The 17449-nt window shown below is 40.5% G+C and overlaps 1 protein-coding gene across 25 annotated transcripts in view; it reads left to right on the top strand.

Annotated features, from left to right (window-relative positions):
* Nucleotides 1-15888, top strand: part of PKIB (cAMP-dependent protein kinase inhibitor beta) — a 121084-nt gene extending 105196 nt beyond the window's left edge. For 15 of the 25 annotated variants that reach the window (XM_042253246.1, XM_042253245.1, XM_042253243.1 and 12 more), the window contains 3 exons: nt 5602-5854; nt 9067-9246; nt 14646-15888. In XM_042253246.1, coding sequence (XP_042109180.1) covers nt 5809-5854; nt 9067-9246; nt 14646-14713 — 294 coding nt within the window. In that variant the 5' untranslated portion in view covers nt 5602-5808 and the 3' untranslated portion in view covers nt 14714-15888. The remainder of the gene's footprint in view (nt 1-5601; nt 5855-9066; nt 9247-14645) is intronic. The other 10 variants (XM_012182500.4, XM_042253254.1, XM_004011153.5 and 7 more) reach the window with 1 other exon arrangement.
* The last annotated feature ends 1561 nt before the right edge of the window (nt 15889-17449 follow it).

The raw sequence follows: 17449 nt of genomic DNA, 5'->3' as shown, positions 1-17449 counted from the left end.
TATAGAATTCGATCTTTCAAGGTGTTAGAGGATTTCATGTTTGTACAAGGGAAAGCTGATGGATTGGATGTAACTGACTTGGTTGACAAGTCTGTTCATGGTTAGCAGACATTTGGTCCTGTCCAAAACTCCCTGAGACATTTGGTCCACCTCTAAAGGTCTTTGAAATTTCTGTGTGTGCTCAGTCATGTCCAACTCTTTGTGACCCCACAGACTGTAGCCCACCAGGCTTCTCTGTCCATGGGATTCTCCAGGCAAGAATAGTGGAGTGAGTTGCCATTTTCTCCTCCAGGGGATCTTCCTGACCCAGGGATTGACACCAGGTCTCCTGCATTAGCAGGAGGATTCTTTACCACTTTGCCACCTGGGAAGCACCTGTGAGCATATTTGGTGGATGCCAAATGGTTTTGGACATGACCAAATATGGACCTTTTGTATGGACCAAGTAAATGTTTCTATGGAAGTTTTGGAAAGGACGAAATATGAACAAATATCAAGGACCTTTTGGTATAGAACAGATGTCTTACAGATGTTTCAGACAGGATTGAATGGTCCTGCAAGACTGTTCACAGTTTAATGTATATGGATCTTTTCTAGAGGATTGGTATCTGGAGAGTATAACTCTCAGATGCCCTGGATGAGGGTGCTTCGGTAAGAGTCTGTGCATTAGCTACTACTCTGCATTTGACAAACAGCATTACTTATACCTGCAAGGCATTGTATTTGCCATTGTCCACAGCCTACCTCCAAAGCTATTTTAATGTTAATGCAACAAATTTCATTGTAATATTTCATAATTGAACTTTCAGCTTTTATTAATAGTATTAATAATTAAAAACACCTTCACTGACTATGTTTGCCTGCTCATAATGTATAGGTGTCAGCTATTAATTCAACATTTAGTGAATTTATTGGGCATCTGTGTTGCAGTCCATGTACCAGACAGAGGGATAGCAAGTCATCTCTACTGTGACCACATTGGTCAGAGTCAGCTTCCCTTTCTCTCCTTCCTACTGACGTCATCAAAAGTCACTAGACATTTAAAAACCACCATCTCATTAAAAGGGGAACCGACTTCTCAGGCCACTGTGTTCACTCTGAGACAGGAAGGGTGTAGACAAACCATATGTATCTCAAAATTGTATGATTTTCTCACTAGTGCAAAATTGGGCTTCTGTGAGTTTGGAGAGTCTTTGTGCCCCTTGAAATCTAAGAACATTTTGTGTCCAAGTGTGGTTGGAAGGGGTCCGGATTCGAAGTGGATGGTTTGAGGGCAGCCTCTTGCTGGAACTTGCTTGCTCGTTCTCTGGGGCCCTTCTCAGAGACTGTTTTCCCTGCGAAGTCTGGTCCTCTTTTCTCTTTTGGAGTCAAACACTCCTCCTCCATGCACGTAGGGGAGCTGCCTGCCATGGAACTTTTCCAGGTCTCCAGGTGAGGCAGGGGAATTCCTCCTTACTGATCGTGGCAAATCTCTTATTAACTGTGACCCCCACGCTCAAGGGAGTTCCATGGTTTGGTGCAGTTACTCTTTTCTAACTGTGTCCACATTAGTCTATATTATTATCCTAAGTGGCCCTAGCTTAGTATAGCAAGTGTCATTGTGCAGGAAAGATACTCAGTTTTGTTTTCTGCTTTATTTGCAAGATTATGGGAAAATAAGTTTGTGCATTTTGAATTCTGTAGGCTTAAAAGCTGTCAAAAATTTTCTGTGATAAGAATACCTTCTATGTACCTACAAATATGATCTTTCCTGGTAGCTCAGATGGTAAAGAATCTGCCTGCAATGCGGGAGACCTGGGTTCGATCCCTGGGTTGAGAAGATCTCCTGGAGAAGGGCATGGCAACCGACTCCAGTATTCTTGCCTAGAGAGTCCGCACGGACAGAGGAGCCTGGTGGGCTACAGTCCATAGGGTCACAAAGAGTTGGACACAACTGAGCGGCTAAGCACACACCTACAAATATATATTGAAAAGTCTTTTCTTATCATTGGGAAGACCCTAAGCACAAGGGGGAAAATGTGTGTGTCAGTAGACAAAAGATAGAATTCACTTTCCCTTGTACTGGAGGCATGGAAATGGCATATGTGGAGGAATTACAAAGAGAGAAAGGTCTCTAAGTTAAAAAAATAATTTTTATACATGTATACATTCTTTGTAAGCTCTGTTCAGCCTCAGATGGTCTTGATATTTAGCTTAATAAGAGATATGTTAAAGTATGGGCTTCCCTGGTAGCTTAGCTGGTAAAGAATCCACCTCCAATGAGAGAGACCTGGGTTCGATCCCTGGGTTGGGAAGATCCCCTGGGGGAGGGCATGGCAACCGCTCCAGTATTCTTGCCTGGAGAATCCCACGGACAGAGGAGCCTGGAGGGCTACAGCCCATGGGGTTTCAAAGAGTCAGACATGACTGAGCGACTAAGCACAGCACAGCAGCACATATTAAAGGACTTTTTAGAGGCAGATTCTTTTACTTAATTTCCAAAGAATAAGATTTAAGATCAAGAAGTAAACTGAAAAGGTCAGAGTGTGTTTGATCTTACCAGACTATGGGTTCCTCTTTGTATGCTGTGAACTTAGTGCAGGGCCTGGCACTTATGATACAGTAAGAGCTTGCTAAATGTTGACGGGATGAATAATTGTGTTCATCGGTCCACATTAAGAGAAATTGTTATTGTTCTTTTACCTTGTTTGGAAGAGATTAGTATGTCCCAAGACAGAAAATCAAACCAAAAAAAAATTTAGCATAAGATATTAAAACATTGAAAGCAGAAGAAAGAGACATGAGGGATTTGGTTATTAGCTGAGACCTGTGTGTGTGTGTGTCTCTCTCTTTCTGTCTTTTGGCCAGAAAAGCACCGGCTTTCCAAAATACATGTTCTTCCTCTGTTTGTTTAAGTGTTTTTTTCAGATAGTCTGATTCATACTTCCAGAGAACTGATTTAGTGGTTGAGGAGTTTATTTCAAGTCCTACATACAGAATGAGTGGTGGTTTCACTGTAAGAGATGAGGTGACTGATATGGATGCAGAGATTAGGGAAAAAAAAAAAAGCTATCCACCTCCTTGTGGCCTTGGCGTCAAATAATGAAGCTTGAGAAAAGAATGAATGTGAGCCAAGAAGATGGACCATATCAGTTGAAAGGGAAAGAGACTGTAAAAATTTCTACTGGTTTACACTATGTTTATAACATACTAACATACCCTTAGCAGGCAATTTTGAGCTCACTGGGAGCTGACTAGTGGTTTATATAGAAATACACATATATATTTTTTTTCCAGTGTTCCTTTTATAAGCTTAGCTGTCTTTGTCTTCTTCAGCTGTGTGGTGTTGCGTTTTCATATTTTGGAGACTGCAAAGATCCTGACCTGTGTATATGTGCTTGTGTAATGGTCTTCTGTTAAGGCATCTGGGAAATTGTGTATTTTCAATGGAGAAGAAATTGTGTCCCAAGAGTTTATAAATCGCATTATCTTGTGGTGGGCTGTGCAAGGACTTCTGTGAAACCTCCCAACGTCCAAATTGTTTCAGCTCCTGTGAACAGCCACAGTTGACAAAGCAGAACTCATACAGGTTCCACTGCTAATTCTGTAGAAGAAAAAGCGGAAGAGTTGCTAGTGAGTCAGCTGCCTTGGTTAGCAAGCGTAAACACAATTAGCTTTAAGCCCAGCAAACTAAAAGAACCTAGAAGTTAATCTCTTGTTTTTCTTAGTAGTGTTTCCTCATCTTTCTGTGGGTTATATATTTCTTAAACATCACAAAGCATTGAAGAGAGCAATTCTCTCTACTTTGTATATATGTGTATACATATATATATGCTCAGTTGCCAAGTCATGTCCAACTCTGGACTGTAGTTGCCAGGCTCCTCTACACTATAGTGGGTTGCCATTTCCTCCTCCAGGGGATCTTCCTGACCCAAGGATCAAACCTGCATCTCCTGCATTGGTAGGTGGATTCTTTACCACAGCACCACCTGGAAAGCCCTGTATAAATATATATGTAACCTGCCTCCTGAGAAGTCTGTATGCAGGCCAGGAAGCAACAGTTAGAACTGGACATGGAACAACAGACTGGTTCCAAATAGGAAAAGGAGTATGTCAAGGCTGTATATTGTCACCCTGCTTATTTAACTTCTATGCAGAGTACATCATGAGAAACGCTGGACTGGAAGAAACACAAGCTGAAATCAAGATTGCTGGGAGAAATATCAATAACCTCAAATATGCAGATAACACCACCCTTATGGCAGAAAGGGAAGAGGAACTCAAAAGCCTCTTGATGAAAGTAAAAGAGGAGAGTGAAAAAGTTGGCTTAAAGCTCAACATTCAGAAAACGAAGATCATGGCATCCAGTCCCATCACTCCATGGGAAATAGATGGAGAAACAGTGGAGGCAGGGTCAGACTTTGTTTTTTTGGGCTCCAAAATCACTGCAGATGGTGATTGCAGCCATGAAATTAAAAGATGGTTACTCCTTGGAAGAAAAGTTATGACCAACCTAGATAGCATATTCAAAAACAGAGACATTGCTTTGCCGACTAAGGTCCGTCTAGTCAAGGCTATGGTTTTTCCTGTGGTCATGTATGGATGTGAGAGTTGGACTGTGAAGAAGGCTGAGCACTGAAGAATTGATGCTTTTGAACTGTGGTGTTGGAGAAGACTCTTGAGAGTCCCTTGGACTGCAAGGAGATCCAACCAGTCCATTCTGAAGGAGATCAACCCTGGGATTTCTTTGGAAGGAATGATGCTAAAGCTGAAACTCCCGTACTTTGGCCACCTCATGTGAAGAGTTGACTCATTGGAAAAGACTCTGATGCTGGGAAGGATCGGGGGCAGGAGAAGGGGATGACAGAGGATGAGATGGCTGGATGGCATCACTGACTCGATGGATGCGAGTCTGAGTGAACTGCGGGAGTTGGTGATGGACAGGGAGGCCTGGCGTGCTGCAATTCATGGGGTCGCAAAGAGTCGGACACGACTGAGTGACTGAACTGAACTGAACTGATGTATTGATTGCACCCTGTACACACACACACGTATATATATATATAACGTGTGCATATGTATATATATATTGATTGCATATCCAATTGGTATTGCATAGGATAGTAACAATAGATACATAAGATGACTAATTGGGGTAGGGAGAGACTTTCACTTGAAGATACACTATTTGGGGTAAAATTGTCAAAGTATTACTTTTAGAGCCTGTGTATGTTACAGTATCTGTGTATTTCATAATTTTTCTAGGTGAATGTGTTTCGATTCCTTTACATATTATTTAATTTTAACACTTTATTACAGGTTAAAATATGTAAGGAGATACCAAAAGTGGTTAATATTCTCCTTGTTCTCTCTTAAATTCCTAACTAGAACTTTTCTTCTTTTTTTAAGTTCAAATGACATTATATTCATTACTTTTTTCCCCCCTTCACTCCATGCTATCAATACTGCTTTTTAAGCTTGTTTTATTTCACATTGTATCAGGAACATCTCTCCATAAGTATATCTGACTGGATCTTACACATTCTTTTTAAGAGTCATATAATATCCAGTAATATAATAGATATGATTTATTCAATCTTTCTTTTCTTGATGTACTTTCAGATTATTTCTAATGCTGCAACAAACTTACCAGGGAATTAAAAGAGCCCAGTTAAGAATCACCTTGTATATTCAGACGCTCTTCCCAGTGCTCTCTAAGTCACCGAAATCAGATGACTTCACTATAGAAAGCCTGTGGGGCTGGGCTTGTCTTGTGGTGGAGCCTAACATCCTGGTCACTCAGCATCAGTCACAGGCTCTGAAGGGAAGATGGTGCCCAGTGAGAGTTCGGAAACGGACCAAGGAAAGTTCTGCAGTAAAGTAACCTGTTGTTTGACCTTCTGCGTATCCAGTTTTGTTTTGATCTTAAAATGGTAGTTAATGAGTATAACATTGACAAACTTAGATCGTTTTGTGACGGTCTTGTTTTCTAACACCAATCAGCAAAAAAGGACTAATTTAGAAAGCCTATGCAGACATAATAGTATAAAGGAAAAAGCAAAAACTTTCAAAATAGGAGTCAATAGCAACAAAAACTCTTGGAGCTCAGAATTTTTTTCTTTCATGTTGATGACCCATCCATCAGGCCACATTTTGGAAGTTTTCTTTCAATATGCAAATTCTAACTCAAGACTCCTTTGACATAGCCCATCTTGCTAAGCATAAAATATATAACATTTAAGTATTTTAAAGAGTGTATCTTAATATTCTTATATCTGTTGTTATCTTTAGTGTTAAGATTTTGGACTGTCAGGACAGTAAGAATCAAGGTATTCCTGGAGCTTCTCTTCCAAATTTAGCATGAAGATGCTTCCTAGAAATAAACAGTTGATTGTGACCATGGCTTCTCGTGTGATGTTAATTGGCTGAGGACAGAATGGGGGTCTGCACATGGGGTCTGTTCCCTAAATAATGTCAAGTGTTCCTCACAAGCTGTAGAGAAGTGATCCCTAATTGGAATTTGTCTATCATAAGGGTGGGGTGGGGGGCACATGGATAACCAAAAGTTCAAGCCAGAAAGGAATACCTATGCAAAAATAGGGAATCTCTTTCTCTTTCAACAAAAATGTATATAGAATTGACCTTTAAACAACATGGAGGTTAGGGGCACCGACCGCCATTCATCTGAAAACCTGTGTATAATGTTACAGTCGACTCTCTGCATCAACAGTTCTCTACCCCAGGATTCAACCAACCATGGATTGGGTAGCACTGTTCAGTTCAGTTGCTCAGTCGTGTCCGACTCTTTGCGACCCCATGAATTGCAGCATGCCAGGCCTCCCTGTCCATCACCAACTCCTGGAGTTCACTCAGATTCACATCCATCGAGTCGGTGATGCCATCCAGCCATCTCATCCTCTGTCTTCCCCTTCTTCTCCTGCCCCCAATTTCTCCCAGCATCAGAGTCTTTTCCAGTGAGTCAACTCTTCACATGAGTTGGCCAAAGTACTGGAGTTTGCACTGTAGAACATAATAATTGAAAAAAATCCACATATAAATGGTCTTGTGCAGTTTAAACCTGTGTCATTCAAGGGTCAACTGTATATAATTTTTTCTATTTAAAAAGTAATGAAGGGCAGAATCAAAATTGGCTGTTGTATGGCTGTCTGTGTATATCACCAGAGTTTAGAAGGATAGTTTTGTAGTAATCCATGTCATCTTGCTTTCAGAATGAACCAAAACTGAATTTGCAACCTTGTGTGCTAGGTTAGCAGTTGTTCAACTTAAAATAAGTCATTTTTCTGAGCCCCAGTTTCCACATTCGTATAGTGAGAGTTATTCCTCACTACCTCATTGGGTTATTGGGAGGTTTATCTGAGATAATACATGTGAAAATGTTTGTGCAGTATTGAATAAATTCTGGTTTCCCTCTTTTAAAACTCAAGAGGTCTTTCAATAAGATGTTTCTTATTAGGACTAAAGGGGATACATAAGAGGTGGTGGTATAAATAAAACTTAGTGAGAGATGAATAATGATACCAATATCAGACATATGGTTTTAGAGTTAGAAAGAATTTCCATGCTCTTTATCTCATTTGTTCTTCACTAGAATCCTGTGAATCAGTCAGGCTAATTATATAGGTGAGGAACTGCAACTCAGAGAAGTTAATTCAATTACCCAATATCATCTTGAGAGTCTAGCATGGAGTGTTCTTTTTGACTGATAGTCCAGTTACTTGATGTTGTCAATGCCAGACAATTGGCAAACACCCAACAGTTAGAAGTCCAAAATAATGTCTGAAAATCTAGCATTGTTTTCAGCTTTACCATGATTCCTTTGGAGATGAGAACAGCTGGGCCCACATGAAGCTCCGTGTGCATTTTTAGGGTGCTGTGAACCAAAGAAAGTGATATCAAATGCACCATAATTTGTGACTCTTTTCACTTCATGTTTACCATTTCCTGAATTGCAGTTAACTGATTGGAAAAGACTCCCTTCTAACTACGGTGAAAGGTTTGATTTGCTTCGTGTAGGTCAAGGTTCATCTGTTTCAGCCATTAGCTGCCACAGACGAGTTTCTTCATCCTTTGGTTGATACTCTGCCCATTCTGTGTTAGGATGTTATCTATCCTAGTATGTGTATCTGTTCTTCTCCCCTTGGATTGTGCAAGTCCCCTAAAAATGGAGACTAAATCATTTCTCTGTACTCTCAAGGCCTAGCTGAGAGCCTAGCATTTAATGGGTTCTCAAAAAGAAAATCCATGCTGCAGCTGCTGCTTTTGAGATACTATTCATTGTTGACGTCTTAGGAAAGTTTTCATTAGAAAACATCATATGAAAGAGAGGGCTCATTTTAGAATAAGCAATGTCTGCTGCCTCCCTCCTTTTATAGTGAATGGCCTCTTGAGAATTCTTTCGTAGAGGCAATTACTAGGAAGATAAAAGATGTTTAGGAAGGTACTAGTAATTGCCATGTCCACTTGAAGGCAAGAAAAGGTAACACAGGTTCTACCTTCCCAAATACAAACATGAGACTGTTGAAAATTATGCCTGAAGTTAGAGCAGATAGACAAACAGCTGCCACTGGGGTAAAAAGGCTTTGAGATAAAGTTCAATTTCTTATTTCTAAAGAGGGAGAACAGTGTGTTTTGTTTGATCCTTACAAATTACAGTGATTTGGTTTCAGCCTGAACAAGCACCACAAGCAAATACTGGCAGGCAGAGTCTCCATGGGAGTGGCCAAACAAATCGGTTTGCATTTCCTTCCAAGCCCTCATTTGGCTGATCCATCCATAGAAAAGCAGAACAAAAGGCAAGAGATTACTGCACCCTAAAGCATCCAAGTGGCTCCTTTGGGCTCCGCAGTTATTTATAGCCATCTGGCTCCCTCTGAGGCCTTCCTGTTCCATTCAGTGATTGTACAAATGTGCAAATAGAAGCTCCAGGACCTTGATGCAGGGTGCAGTCAGTGATTAGACTCTCAAGGCTTCTGTGTTGTTGATGTAGCCATGCCTTTTAACCTTTAGTGTGAATGTGGATCTTGGAATAGGCTCATTTTCGTCTCCATGTGCACATTCTGTTTGTAGATGTTACTATGAGGACAGATTCACCCAAAATGACGGATGTGGAGCCTGTGGTCAGCAATTTTGCGTCATCAGCACGGGCAGGTCGCCGAAATGCTGTCCCAGACATCCAGGGTTCAACAGCTGCAGGCGGGACCTTGGAGGAGTTGCCCGTCAAACTGGAAGCCCTATCCGTGAAGGAAGGTAACACTCAAAGTCCTCTTAGAATCAGTGGTAGTTATCGCTTCCTCATCATTTCCTCGGGAACAGTCTCCCTTTTAACTAATTAAACTTGTTCACTAAGATCTCTCAGCTTTAAGCTAAGTAGATCTTTTCAGTGTTTCACAAAGTGCACTTCTCTCTTTAATCTCCTGGTGTAAATGTGGAAACTGAACATTTATTTATTCGTTGAATATGTATAGTTATGCACAGTGCTAGTGTTTGGGAATACAAAGGTAGACAATTATAATCCCTGCTTTCAACCAGCTTACAAAATTTTTTGAGATGCTCTCAGAAATAATTTTTCCTTCTGCCATCCGTTGGCAAGTCACTGTGGAAGCTTCTGCTCCATCATGGTATTCTACAAGCTCTTCTATTTATCATATCTAAGAATACATTTATTGTCCATTAGAGATGGGAACTTTAAGTGGGTGTTTGTATAAAGGTTGATCTTTCTCTGCTGCTGCTGCTAAGTCACTTCAGTCGTGTCGGATTCTGTGCGACCCCATAGACGGTGGCCCACCAGGCTCCCCCGTCCCTGGGATTCTCCAGGCAAGAACACTGGAGTGGGTTGCCATTTCCTTCTCCAAAGCATGAAAGTGAAAAGTGAAAGTGAAGTCATTCAGTCGTGTCCGACTCCTAGCGACCCTATGTGGACTGAAGCCTACCAGGCTCCTCTGTCCATGGGATTTTCCAGGCAAGAGTACTGGAGTGGGGCGCCATTGCCTTCTCTGGATCTTTCTCTAACCAGTAGAAAAAGCTGGATTCAGAAAAAGCAAGAACTATCAAACCCCTGTAGGAAAATCTTGAGTCTTTCACCCCATTGCTTATACACAGTTCTTAAAGCTTCTGGAGTTTAGTTCTGTGAAAATAAATAGAACAATACTGTACACCATTTAAGACTTCATAGTGGACTCCAGTTTGTGTGTAGATGTTTATTCCTAGTGGCAGTAAGGCAAGAGAGAGATGGAAGACGCCGTACTTCTACCCTCTTCATATGAGCCCCGGAAGGAGGGCTCTTAATTCTTTGCCTCAGGAGGTGACTTTCTCCCTGGTAAAGTTACAGACTTCCCAAATGTTTCTGGTATGATCTCTATGAAATACTTTTATCCTTGTTAGGCCAGGGACTGTGGCCAGACCCTGAAGTCTGGTTGGACCCACCTTTTTGGTTGAGTTACCTCACTTTTTTCTAAAAGTCATTTTATGTCTCTTAAGTGACACTGTAAATAATAGAAAAAAGTATATACATAGTCATAAATTATCATAAGATAAAAGATGAAGGAAATTAAAGAAGAAAAAATATGTGTAGTGTTTCTGGCTTTTTAAGTTCAAAAGTGTAATATGATTATGGTTGTCAGGGCATGAAGGACCATCCTTAACTTGCGAGGTAGAGAATATAAGCTACTTGTTCGTGTAACGGGTGTAATTAAAGTGGATAGTCCCTAAACACATGCACAGAACTTTAAATGCTTATTGACATTATTTAGTTAAACAAAAGAGAACAAATATACTGTGTGAAGGTTAGTAGAGTCTCCATTTATTGTTCACTGGGAGAGACTGTTATCTGAAAGAATACTGTTTCTTTTTTTATACTTTCCTTTAAATCGTTTTTAAATAAAGTCGAAGGTACTAAGAAAATCAAAATGTTAAAAGTGAATTAACATATAACACCAGATGTTAAAGAATACACAAAAGGAAGTTAGTTTATATATGTAGATGGCATTGACAGTGTGCCACTAACAAAGTTATGTATAAATAGCTTTAAAGTCTGCTTTTGTTATTCTTAGCTAAATACAGCCATTCAGGATTTAAAATGGTTTTTAAAGCAGTTGCAGTTTTCAATTGCTGATAATAACAAAAATCTGGGGTCCGTCTCAGACACTATGGTTTCAATGGTTTTAGTTATTTAAAAACAGAAATTTTGGGAAAGATGTTCAAGTTTCCCTCAGATCAGTCCTGTTTTTTTTTTTTTTTTTTAAATTCTTAAATGGGAAGAAATCTAGGCTGTCAGACATCCTGCATCTTACATGAAATGAACCTGTCTAAAATCTTCGTAGTTCACAATTTGTCTTAATCTATCCCTATATCTATCCCTATAACTATGGTAGGGAGGACAAGGATGCCTTATAACATATCAGCAAAAGGTGACAGAGGATGGCAGCTTAGGAAACTAAGTGTCACAGAGGGCCTTTCTCACTTTCCACCGTCTCTAACTACTCGTTTGATCCATCATTTATCTTAGTGCCAAGTGTGGGGCAATACAGAAAACCCGGGTTCAATCCCTGGGTCAGAAAGATCCCTTCCTCCTGGAGGAGGAAATGGCAACCCACTCCAGTATTCTTGCCTGGAGATACATTCTATCAGAGAATTAAAATAGGATGCTGGGGGTAGAGAGTTACTGGGTGGCTCCTTTAGACTGAGAAATTCAGGAAGTCCTAACTGAAATCTGATGGCAGTGGAATATTTTGAATAACAACTGAATGGTCCCGGCAGGAAGGTAAGAGGGAAGGACATTCTCTGCAGAAGGAGCAGCTTGTATAAAGCTCTTAGAGTGGAATGAGATGGACATGTCAAGAAGCATGAAATCTGGCCGCCGCAACTGGAGGGCAGCAGCTGAGAAGGGAGAGTAGAGATTGCATTGGAGAGTGAGCAAGGAATAGGGCTTTAGAAACCTGGGCGAATAAAGAGGATTTTCTTCTAAATGTGAGGGAGATGATATTCATGTTTAAATATTTGAATATCCATGTTTAAATATTTGAATGGCTTGTAGGAGAGAAATAACAGGTATAGTGGAGTTAGGAGGTGCACTCCCCATTAGGAAATCTTTGGGGGCCAAACTAAACATTCAGGCTCATAAGCCCACATTTGGTGCCAGTCTGCTCAAAAGTGTACAGGTTTAGAAAGGCAGTGGGCCGGAAGAGCCACGTGACATCGTCTCCTTCTGTGGGGTCCTCTCAGAAGTCCGTATAAGCAGTCATTGGGGCTAGTCTCTGTGCTCCCCACCCCACCACTCACTAACTCAGGCGCAAGGTGACAAGGTTTGCACCAATGGGAGCCATGGTAGGTTAGAAGCCTCATGTCCCAGGGAGTTAATACTTTGCAGTTAAGTCCATGGACCCTGCAAGAGACATGCTCAGTTACCAGAGTCATGACCTTTATGGAATCCCAGTGCTCTGGTTCCCTACCAGTTAGCATATCGTGTCTCTCAGTACAGGTGTATTTTACCATTTGGGTCATTTCTACCATATACTTACTAACCATGCTGACATTCCAACATAATCTGGTTTCCAGGATAACAGAGCTAGAAAATTAATCTCAAATCAAAGTTTCCCTTAGAGAAGGAGAAAGGGTTTGTTAAGCTTTTACCCATGGAACAGTTGCAGAAGTCTAGTGAAAGATGATGGCTTTGAATAGGTTGTGAAGATGGATGGAATTGGGTAGGTTTGGGATATGTTTTATAGGCACAATTCATAGGACTTGATGATGAACTGATGTGGTAGAGGTGACTACAAGTAATGAAGAAGAGAAATAGAGGATAATTCCTGGAGCAACAGATAGATGGTGATGCCATATACTGAGAAGGGCCAACGTGGAAGAAAAGCAGTTTTAAAGGGTTAGAGGAGTGATTTCTGCTTCCTCCATTTGAGATGCCTATGAGACATCCAAGTGCTGTCACCTCTACTTTCAAAATTGGTTCAGAAATGTGCCATTTTCTCCCTTAGAGGTCTAGTCTCTTGGTATTCCTGTGATCCCATTTTCTGGCCTTTCTCTGCACAGTCCCCATGGTAGTTCTTTCCCGCCTTTGACCTTGATGTTTTCTCTGCTTGGAATGCTCTTCTCCGTGCTACCCACCTGGCTAACTTCCTCACCTCCTCAGGTCTTGACTCACATGGCCCCTTCTCAGTGAGACATCCCCAGCCAACCCAGGCCCCAAGACTTCTTGACAATTCCTGTTCTTTAATTTCCGCTGGAGCACTTGTAACCTTCCCACATGCCACACATTTTACTCACTTTAGATATTGTCCATATTTCTCGTGAAAATTTCCTTGAGAGTTGGAATGTACAGTTTTTTCTTCACTGCTTGGTACATGTGTTCATTGCTCAGTCATGTCTGACTGTGATCCCATGGACTATAGCCTGTCCGGCTCCTCTGTCTGTGGAATTCTCCAGGCAAGAATACTGGAGTGGGTAACCCATTCCCTTCTCAGGGGATCTTCCCAACCCAGTGATCGAACCTGGGTCTCCTGCTTCGCAGGCAGATTCTTTACCATCTGAGCCACCAGGGAAGTAGCATGTGCTTAATAAATACTTGATGAATGTAGGTTAGAGAACAGAATAGTCTATCAGATTTCTTTTCAAAGATGCCCCTGATGATTTTGATAGGACCCATATTTTAATTGGTGATAGCCAAAGGTATATTTTGAAGGGTAAAAGAAAAACCAGCAAGTGGAGGCCGTTGTCAGTTTGAAGATGGCAGTGACTTGAGGAAATGAAGGAGCCAGGAGAAAGAGTGAAAGTCAGATGAAGTGAGGAGCTTAGAGATGATCACGAGAACGCTGCTGAGGCAGAAATGGATAGGATCCTGGATTATGAAGAAACTAGATCTGAGCAGTGGAGGCAGCACCAGCTCAAGTGTGAGCTGGCCTGGCAGCTGCTCAGGGCCCTCTCTGGGCTCAGGTGAGGCTTATCCTTGGTTTTGCTCTATGGTTGTCAGCTTGAAATTTTTCCATATTTTTTGAATAAGGGGTGCTGTATTTTCACTTTGCACGGGGCTCCAACAGCCAGAGCCAGTCCCGAGGACCACGTCTTCCATGGTCATATGGGCAAAAGGAATACGTCTAGACTGCAGGGGTAATTTTACAGGTTTGGAGGCAGAAAGTTGAGCTTGTCTGATCTGATGGTTTTGATTTTTTTTTTTTCCTATGAAGTAGAAAATGAGATTAACTCTTAGCAGCAAAGGAGGTGGAAAGTGTGAGGAAGCTGAGATAGTGTGATCCAGCATTGGGAGATGGGGAGGGCAAGGTGATCCATCAGTCTGCATCCAAACTGTGGCTTTGTCACTCACTAGCTCAGTGACTTTAGGCAAGTCACTTAACCTGTTTATGCTTCAAGAGAATGGCCTGTAAATGGAGATTAGAATAATACCTTTGAAGGTGGCCTGGCATATAATATTCTGGAGAATAAGAGAGAAAGGTAACTAGGAGACAGACCCATACATCTTTTCTTTGTGTTGTTTCTACATCTACATGGACGGCAAAGAAGTATGTCCTAATCAAGTAGAAAATGACTAGGGTGCATAAAGGAAAAACTGGTTTTTTGCCCAATATAGTACAAAGTAGATTTCAATATATTCTCTATGTGATGAAAATGTATCTGTTTTTCAGATGTGAAAAAGAAAGACGAAGAAACAGCACAAGATCAATTGGAAAAGCCCAAAGATGAAGGAAAATGAAGGCTCGTTACCCATCAAAAGTGCTGAATTTCTGCACGGTGAAAGACTTAGTGGCCCTGCTTTCCTGAGATGTTTGATCTGGTAGTAACTATGGTAACATTGCAGCCCTAAGCAACATGTGTGTAATTTTGTTGTGATGCTACTCACTTGGATTACAACCATGATGTCCAATGTAGGTTATTAAAAGGCAGATAACTTCCAAACTGCACCCAAGAGAGAGGTTAAGGATGTATGATCATTTAAATACATATCTTTTGTCTATAAACCCAGCTAAATCCGCTGTTCTCTTTTGGATTTCTTAAGCCAGATATATTTTAAATTCCATTTTTATGGTAACAGGTAAATCATTTCTTGGTAAATATAAACCAAACACTGTTAATTTAAAACTGTATGGGATTTGTAAGAAATTGTGTTTTTTGGTGAGAAAAGTGATGGATTAGTCAAAAAAGGATAGATAAAAGTATGTTTTTATCCAAAAATGTACCTTTCCCCTGCCAAACCTTAAACAGATTTGGAAAAATAGTAGTAAGTTTGACAGCTCAAACATCTCTAGAAAATTTTTGTCTGATGTATTTTGCTTCTAGTCTATGCATCCTGTGATTTTTCATGTGGACTCTTAAATGGAAAATTTGTGATGAATAGTTTATATGAAATATGCCTATTAAATGAATCGCACTATCTTCCTTAATTCCAGTGTGCATATGTGTGTGCGTATATTTTTCTTTAATGTGAATTACACAGAACACTTTACTAGTTGCTTTGTACTGTATTTTCTTATTTTCAGGGTTTTGTGTATATGACTTGTTTCTTAAATAATTTCCTCAGGAATGCAGACCTTAATTTTTATATCTTTCCTAAAGTAGCTGACATAATAGTAAGCACTTAAGTGTTTAGTGAATGGTACAGGCAGAAATAGCAAAATACTTGCTTTTAATATATATTTAATTATATATTTTAAAAGGAATGAAACCAAAGCCAAAGCTTTAGTAAATTTTGATTTATTAGATATTTTAGGAGAATCATAGAATTCTGAATTTTTAAAGAAAATCTGACTAATGGATTTATTTTTATTTTCAGATCTATCTGCATGCAGTATTTTATTTGATTGTTGACTTAGGCCATGTCTGTATACAGTAATCAAATAAACTTTCACTATTAAAGAAACTTATTACCAACCCAAGTCTTCTTCATTTTATCTCCTACAGTGTAACAGATGGAATATGGTGACATTTTAATGAGGGAAGTGAATAGTCTTTGCAATGTAAAACACCTCCCACTCCTCATTTCATTGACAAAGTTCATCTTTAAATCTGAGAATACAACAAAGGGGTAGATTTCAAAGAATATTGTTGTTTTAAGTTCTTAAACATAAATTTTTCTTTAAGAAATAATCAAAAGTAGTATCTTAGGTGTAGTGCTAATTTTACATTCAATAAAATGTCTTAGAGCCGTAAAAATTAGGTTTCTGGAAGTTATTTAATGACGTGATATTATATTGTCAGTATAAAGAGGAGTTTGGAGAAGGAAATGGCGATGCGCTCTAGTATTCTTGCCTGGGAAATCCCGTGGACAAAGGAGCCTGGTGGACTAGAATCCATGGGGTCTCGAAGAGTTGGACATGGCTGTGTGACTAAGCCCTGCACACAAACGGGGGTTAGGGTGGCGCTTTCAAGTTGAGGGGAGTGACAGTTTGGCCTCCTGAGTACCTTTGGCAACATCTGGAGTGTTTCTGGCTGCCACTAGTAGGGGAAGGGGCAGGGAGAGAATGTTCTGCTGGCATCTAGTGGGCAGAGCCAGCGATGCCGCTAAACTGCTCAGTCCTACAGGGCAGACCCTCACAGCAAAGAATTATCTGACCACAGGTGTCAGGAGCACTGAAGCTGAAAAACGAAACTGTCAAGTACGTGGATTTGGATTCAGATGACCCGGGTTTGAGTTCTAGCTGTATGATCTTGGGCATGATTTACATCATGTCTCTAAGTTTTATCTTCTTGGAATGACATTAGTAATAGTACATAATGTATAGGGTGCTATATATATATATATATATGGTATATGCTAAGTTGCTTCAGTCATGTCCAACTCTCTGTGACTCTGTGAGCTACAGCTACCCAGGCTCCTCTGTCCATGCGATTTTTCAGGCAAGAATACTGGAGTGGGAAGAGCCTAGTGGGCTGCAGTCCATGGGGTTTCGAAGAGTCGGACACGACTGAGCGACTTCACTTTCACTTTTCACTTCCATGCATTAGAGAAGGAAATGGCAACCCACTCCAGTGTTCTTGCTTGGAGAATCCCAGGGACAGGAGACCTGATGGCTGCCATTTATGGGGTCGCACAGAGTCAGACATGACTGAAGCGACTTAGCAGCAGCAGCAGCAAATATTAGCTATCACCATCATCATTTTTATTCTAGAGGTTTTTGCCATTATCTTCTGGCATTGGAGGTGGATTTGTTAACTTAGCTATCTTCTGCTTTCCTCTGTGATTTCACAAGCATTCTCAATCTTAGAACTGGGAGAAGACACTCTGATGGAAATTGACAATTCATGATAATTACCACATTAGTGCCTATTCAGTCATGCTAATGAACCATTGACAAGTGATGAGTATTACCTTTTAACAATGAGTCACCTCCCTAGTGTTTTATGACAGTTACTGACACAAAACAGAGTTTTGAGTCAGTATTTAAATGAGTAAGTGTTCCATGGAAATGTAGAAGAGAAAAAGTAACAGATC

The sequence above is a fragment of the Ovis aries genome, chromosome 8 (assembly GCF_016772045.2).
Source record: "Ovis aries strain OAR_USU_Benz2616 breed Rambouillet chromosome 8, ARS-UI_Ramb_v3.0, whole genome shotgun sequence".
Lineage (NCBI taxonomy): Eukaryota > Metazoa > Chordata > Mammalia > Artiodactyla > Bovidae > Ovis > Ovis aries.
Note: the sequence above shows the minus strand (reverse complement) of the source record. Positions and strands in the feature narration are given on the sequence as shown.